Consider the following 6907-nt stretch of genomic DNA (forward strand, 5'->3'; position numbering starts at 1 on the left):
ACACCGGTACCCATCCCCTAGTTATATATGAGGAAATTAAACCCTAAATCACTAAATGTAGAATGATTTGCTGCTGAAATATCATTTCTATCAACTCTTAGTTCAAAGGCTCAATTTAGAAAAGCCACAAATACTGAAAAAGATTGTCGAAAGCAAAGAATCAGCATTTTAACATCTGTGATTCTTTTTTTTTTTGGTCTTTTTTCATCTTCTAAGTGTAATTTTCTTATAGTGAGCTTTTTTTTTGCTCTTGTTTATTTGTTAGTTTGTTTTTAACATTAGCAAAACTAGAGCAGATAAGAAAGTCGTTGTTGGTTTGACTCATTTGATCAGGGACACAGTAGCGGTGTTTCATCATGTTGTTGATCTGTAATATACAACACACAACACCACAGTCAGGCAAAATCAAATGCAGACATAGTCAAACATGTAGATGCAATAAAAGTTTGCCAACGTACCGTTTTAAACCATCATGAAGAAATTTTATTAAAAGTACGATGGTTCCTGCATTTGCAATAATTAAAACTACAGCCAGAACAAACAGCACCGTTTCCTCCTGACTTGTCTTTCTTCCCGCCAGTTGTGGATCTAGAAAACAAAGGATTGTTTTTGAAAACAGTACATACAGTAATGAGTTCTCACCCTGCATGCTGTAACCTCTAATTTCTGTAACACATGCATGGCTTGTACTGTATGTGCCCCAAACCCCCCCTGCATCATTTTCCTGAATTACCTTCAGCATCACCTGCACTCAAAATCTTGATTTTGTCCACCTTTATTTTCCTCACATTCATGTACAGAGACGGAAAACCTGAAAAGAGAAATCTAAATTGTGACATATTGATTTATTCAGTGAAAAAAGGAAGTTATTGTTTTAATTGATGTGTTTTACAAAAAGATTTCTGACCATCTTCTTCATGGATGAGAAATGTTCCACACCAAAATAAATATTTGAATGTTACTTTAAGTTTTATCTTTATTACATTTCTATAGTTTTTTCTATAACTTTTCCTGTCAGTGCAAATCATTGTGGAGGTTATCACAACCGTAATGAAAACTAGACATTTTTAAATTAAATAATTCCACAATTTACTATAAATTTATGACACTGAACTTTTTAGACGAATAAAAATAAAATTTATTGAAACACTCTCTGAATGCAGCTCCTCAAATCTGATTTACCTTTTGGTGGTCCAAACATTGGAGGTTTGAGTGAGACATCACTGCTGTCTCCATCAGAAGTTCGACCCACACTCAAAACAAAGTTTTCTGAGGATGAAAATCTGAATTAATGCTTGTTCATCTGCAATATAAATACAGCCCAGTCCTAAAGAGATACAGGAGTCAACTTACCATTTGTCTCGAGCCTCCATCTCTTCAGGCTGTCGTCGTAGTCGGCAGCCACGTCACACCTGTAGCTTCCAGAGTCTTCAGCTGTGACTCTGGACAGATGAAGTCTGATTCGTCCTCCTCTCAGAGCATCTCTGTCAGTCTGAACTCGTCCTGCAAACTGCTCATGCTGAGACTCAGAGTCCTCCACTCCTCTGATCATTTTAAACAAAATCTTAGTGACGTCTGAGTGGAAAACACACATCACGTCAGCCAGAGACACGTCAGCTTGGAGCTGACTGTCCAATCTGATGGTGATGTTGTCGTCCTCCTTGGCCTCAAAGACAGTCGCAGTCCTTTTCAAAACAAACGTCCCTGTTGAGAAGACACCACCTCATTATTGTGTGTTCATTTATCCTTTTTTATTTATTTATTTATTTGAATTTACCAAAAGATAACTGTGTCTAAAGGTGGACACTCACAGACAGAGGACGCCAGGCCGAGAAACAGAAGGATCCTGATCATCTTCTCTCTGTCAGAATGAATCAGAGGAAGAACGTTTTAATAAATATCTTTTTTTAAAAAGACAATAAAAATAAAAGTGAAATATTTCACATTTTTCACCAGCTTAAAAACCACTGGTGACCCCACTTGACAGAGTCTGCAGCCACAGTTTCAGTGCAGCTCACCAGCACATGAAGAGTTAATGTTCGTCTATGATCCAAATCATGATCATTGTTCTGTGCACACTTTCAGCTACAAGATGTAAAATTGTCTGTTGACATCAGAGTGAAGTGTGTTTTCAGTATTACTCCAATAACATGTTTAGATGTTTTTAGGCTTAGTTTTCTACCTGTTCTTGCGTTTCTCCGTCTCTGGCAGCTGTCTCTACGAACCATGAGCGCCTCTCTACGAACACGGAAGAGCATGTAAAGTTTTCCTGTTGACTTTACTGGGTGCATTACACTTAGTGACCTGTGAAATTTAAAAAGAAAAAATATCAGTGTTATTGATTTTCATTTCATCACACCTCACAGACAACAAAACTGAACATTAGGCAACAACGATCGGTGCTCACCAGAAAATTAAATGAAGTAAATTCAGAAGGCCTCAAAGGGACAATCAAGGTCACTACTCACTGTCGGTTTAAATCTCCTTCCTGAAATTTCACAAAAATATATTTAATGAACTTTTTAGACAGATTCAGATTTATTTTGATTTATTTTGTTGATTTTTTTTAAACAATTTGCTAAATGGTTAATATCGTTTTCTTATTTCCAGAGGTGCACATATCCGCAGGTGCGCATTCGCCGTCAAAATAAAAGACGCGCACCAGAAAAGAAGTTGCAACGCGTGTTTGCGTACATAAGATTTTCTGGAGGAGGACAGACATTTGTTTAGAACTCTTAAAGATGTCGAAGAAGCAAGCTCGGTAAGCAATTACTCTGGTGTTCCTCCACCTCTAAAGAAATGTCAGAAGGAGTCCGAACCACAAAAGAAGCGCGTATTCTCGGAAAAGTGGTTGCAGGAGGTGAGCTGGCTTCAAACAAATGATGAACGCACAGAGATGTGGTGCAGAATATGCGTGAAAATCCCACTCTAGGGACAAAAACAGTGCTTTTTATATGGACGCAAACCGCGTTGCAACTTCTTATCTGGTGCGCGTCTTTTATTTTGACACATAAACATTCAGTTTTCTGTTTTTTATGATAGGAAAAGCCACAAGCCTCGTGTTTTTGACAACAACAACAACTAAATCATTATTATTATTATTATTATTATTATTATTATTATTATTATAGCTATAATCTTATTGACACTGTAGACACCGCTATGCCGCTGTTTTACTTCATGTTGCGCACTTTCATAAAACCCCCTTTGGGTTTTCATGTTTTGTATCACATGAACTAAAAGTTGTTTGTCTTTCTCTGTCCTTTTTCTGTGAGATATTTGTTTTGTTTTGTTTTTTATCCTGTTTCCAATCTGATGAAAAACAACAGGAGCACACATGTTCACACAGGATGTTTTAACGTCTACTTACTTGTTTGTAAGAGAGCGATCGGCGATCTGTCCACTTTCTATCACATCAATTATATCAACTGATGATCAGCTGGAAGAACAAACAACACTCTGAATGTTTCGGATGAAGCCAGAGCGTTCTCACTCCCGAGGCGTAACATGTCAGACGTTTTGTCACGTCCCGCGGCGTTCCTGAGGAACGCGAAAGGAGACCTTCGGCGTTCTTATGGTACGCGGCGGGTTATGGCTGGAATCCAGTGCAATGACGCTCCCGCGGTAGTAGACGTTCCAGCCCTGTATTCCAGCCCTAAACCTAACCTTATCCCTAGCCCTGACCATAACCTTATTCCTGACCTTAACCAGGACTATAATGATGTTAAATAGCGTGTTTCTAAGCGATTTGAAGAAAAAGAGCGAACATGTGTAGGTTCAGTCCAGACGGTTCTCATATTTCCTCTTTTTCCGAGGTCGTCATTTAGGAACGTGGTGGGTAGCCGAAAACGTAATATGGTGACGATTTGTCACCTAGCGTAAAATGTTACGCTTTGGGAGTGAGAACGGGTTGCAGTTGATGAAGCAGAATACCACGAAGAGTTCAAACTGTTAATCCCAGTCACATCCTCTTTACAGACTGTGATCAAACGTGTTCATTATCGGACATGTAACATTTTAGTCCTGCTACTTTACAAAGGCATTTTAAGAAAGAGATAAAAACGTAATAATAATAAATAAATATCAACTGCAGTACAAAACAAAGAAGAATGACACAGAAACACAGCAAAACATACTAAAAGATCAAGTTCATACTCCTGTTGTCTCCTCTTCTTCCCGTTGGTAGCTTTTTATTCGCTTCAACGCGTCGATACTGCGTTTTGCTTCAGTTCTATAATAACACAACATAACTTGTGTACAAGACTCCTCCTCCTATCAGTGATATCATGATATACTGGCCAGTCAGCATGCATCTGTTGGGTTTTTTTTTCTTGTTGTTTGTTGCCGTGTGTGTTTTAGTTTCACTTTCATTTTGACTTAAAGCACAATGACTCATGTCAGTAAAAGCTGGATCAGATCAGCTGACAAGCTGTTGCGCACTTTATTTAAGTGTCAGAGTCTCACTTGTTATTTTAGGAGGTTTATTTGGATCATCACAGGCTAATAAAGTGTTTTTGGATCCAAAAACTGTTTAAAAACTTTGTAAGGAAATAATTTTCACATAATGATTTATATTTATATTATTTATAACTCCAAATGTCTGCAAAAACAAGAGTAAGGACATCGGGGGTTAAAGTGACAAAAGAAGCAAATGCGTAAACAATCTTTCTTTTCTTTCACTTGTTAACATGTGACTGAAACACTGAGTTATTAAAGAAGAACCACACACTGCTCAAACATGTCCTGAAATGAACTCAACTCACTTTAAAAATGGCTTCTTTATTTATTTTAACTCTTAATACCAGAAGCCTGGAAACATCCCAATCAACATTAAAAAAACAAAACAAAAACAAAACATCAGGCAGAATTGGTGTCTAAATGTAATATGTTAGCTCTGAATTTCCAGAAATCAGCATGAGGATATGAGGTTGATGTTAATAAGGTTGAAAAAATCCTATTCTGAATCACTTCAACAAACACACAATCACATTGTATTTTAACCTGAACACTGTGACCATAAACTGCAGTATTTCACCAACGTAAACATTAATAATACAGAGTTAAGTTTAGAAACAGGTATCGTCGTTAGACTACAATTAACTGAGTACCTACATAGGCAAACCCAGCATTTTGACTATGTATTGTGGTCTCATGACTTTTTCTTTTGTATCAGCTGCTGTACCACTTTATATTTAATGACATCACTTTGAAATAAATAAAATCACATTTTGTGAAAAGACATTTTCCCTCCTCTCTATGTCTTTTGTCTTTTTCGTTTGATCATCTTTAGAAGTATTGAGCACTCACTGTCATACACTTATCGTCGAGGCTCCGCTGTGTAGCAGGCAGAGTGGGATCCAAATGTGAGGCTCGGAAAGCAAGACAAAAAACCCAAATGCAGCGGTGTTAATGTAAACATAACATAAGGCAGGAGCAAAAAAATCACACAACAAAAACCTAACTGGACCCACATGAGGAGGACCACACAGGTCCATCAAGACAATTTTCCCAAGAGTCAGATCAGGCAATGCCCTGAGAAACTGTGTGGATGGTTGGAAGGATTTCCAGGAGAAAGCCTCCCATCTCTAAAAAGAACACAGCCACACAGCTAGGTTTGCAAAGTTGGACAAAACACATGAACAATGCTTTTTGGACAAATAAGACCAAAGTGGGGATATTTGTCCGCAACTCATAGCCCCATGTTCAGAGAAAACCAAACCAACACAAACAAATCATACCAACTGCCTGTGCGGTGGTGAAAGGGAATGATTTGGGCTTGTTGTTCAGCCACTGGATCTGTAGTCACTGAGTCAGCCATGCACTCTCCTGCGTAACAAAGTATTCTACAGCCAAATGTAAAGCCATCTGTCCAAAAGCTAAAACTTGGCTTAAACAGGGTGACGATCCCAAACACACCAGCAATGAATCAAGAGGCTGCAGTGGCCCAATCAGACAAGACCTCGACTGTGTAGCGGGACCTCAAGCAAGCTGTACATACACAAATGTCAGCAAACCTCAATGAACTGAAGCAGCAGTGCAAAAAAGATTAGGTTAAATCCAACAATATGAGATACTGATAAAGTCATACAGAAATCAATCACTTAATGTTATTTGAGATCCAGGAAGCAGTTTGGTGGAATAGAGACTTATATATGATTCATTTCCAACTACAGCATCAGTATTCTTGTCAAATAGATGCTCTTCTTTAATAAACAAGATAGATACATGTTTATTAAATTTTAATTATAGCTATTATGCCATTTTGTTTTGTTTCTATCTTGAGTTGTTCTTTGTTCCTTTATATGGATATTGAGCATTCTTTTATTAGATGTAATGACTGAATTTATTTTCCATTCAACTGGAAAATGGCCCAGTTTATTGATTTATTGTCTTAGGGCAGGAGGGAGATATTTTTATGTTGTTACATTTCATGTTTTAGAACTTCATTCTCTTCCACTTGTCTATACCAGGGTAATGAGGGTAGCTTGGATAGGCCCTATCCAGTGTAATTCAGTTTTATTTATACAGCACCAAATACCAGCAACAAGGTGCTTTATATTGTAAGGTAAAGAACCTACAAAAATACAAAGAAAACCCAAACAACCCCAAAATCAAATGACTATATGGGTAAGCCTGTGGTGAGGCAAGGTAAACCCTGGACGGGTTGCCAATCTTAGCAGGGCTGTTTAAAAGCTAAGTTTAAGTTTCTTACATTTAAAATGATCATTTATAAAGAAAATGGAGTGTCTGTTATTTAGTATATGTTTTTTTTAATTGTTCATTCAGAGAATAAAATCTAAATTTCAAGAATAACATGGACTTAGATGAGCCCCATTGTTGACCTTTTGTTATCATTTTCTGTAGGTTTACAGTCCACAAACAGAATCTTGCATAGAGCTCATAAAAG

The 6907-nt window shown here is 37.5% G+C and overlaps 1 protein-coding gene across 4 annotated transcripts; it reads right to left on the reverse strand.

Annotated features, from left to right (window-relative positions):
* Positions 1-261: 261 nt before the first annotated feature.
* Positions 262-4258, reverse strand: LOC102293861. 4 transcript variants are annotated; one of them, XM_042216311.1, is made up of 10 exons: positions 4137-4258; positions 3371-3439; positions 2408-2488; positions 2183-2304; positions 1812-1861; positions 1354-1704; positions 1183-1269; positions 734-811; positions 459-588; positions 262-367 (listed from the first exon to the last, which is right to left on the reverse strand). In XM_042216311.1, exons 5-10 carry the CDS (start codon positions 1852-1854, stop codon positions 355-357), a joined length of 702 nt encoding a protein of 233 aa, XP_042072245.1. In that variant the 5' UTR covers positions 1855-1861; positions 2183-2304; positions 2408-2488; positions 3371-3439; positions 4137-4258; the 3' UTR covers positions 262-354. The 4 variants fall into 4 exon arrangements, with proteins under 4 accessions (XP_042072245.1, XP_042072247.1, XP_042072246.1 ...); XM_042216313.1 differs by having other exon boundaries at positions 4156-4249; XM_042216312.1 differs by lacking the exon at positions 3371-3439 and having other exon boundaries at positions 4137-4239.
* Positions 4259-6907: the final 2649 nt, after the last annotated feature.

Source organism: Haplochromis burtoni, unplaced genomic scaffold (assembly GCF_018398535.1).
Source record: "Haplochromis burtoni strain Fernald_Lab_line unplaced genomic scaffold, NCSU_Asbu1 Contig_1008, whole genome shotgun sequence".
Classification (NCBI taxonomy): Eukaryota; Metazoa; Chordata; class Actinopteri; order Cichliformes; family Cichlidae; genus Haplochromis; species Haplochromis burtoni.

Bases quoted from the DNA above. Each gene is read 5' to 3' on its own strand.
- LOC102293861 (XM_042216311.1), bottom strand. From the start codon at position 1,854: ATGATCAGGATCCTTCTGTTTCTCGGCCTGGCGTCCTCTGTCT. The intron at 1,270-1,353 runs GTAAGTTGACTC...TTTCATCCTCAG, and splicing joins ATGGAGGCTCGAGACAAATG to AAAACTTTGTTTTGAGTGTG. The intron at 812-1,182 runs GTAAATCAGATT...TTCTCTTTTCAG, and splicing joins AATGTTTGGACCACCAAAAG to GTTTTCCGTCTCTGTACATG.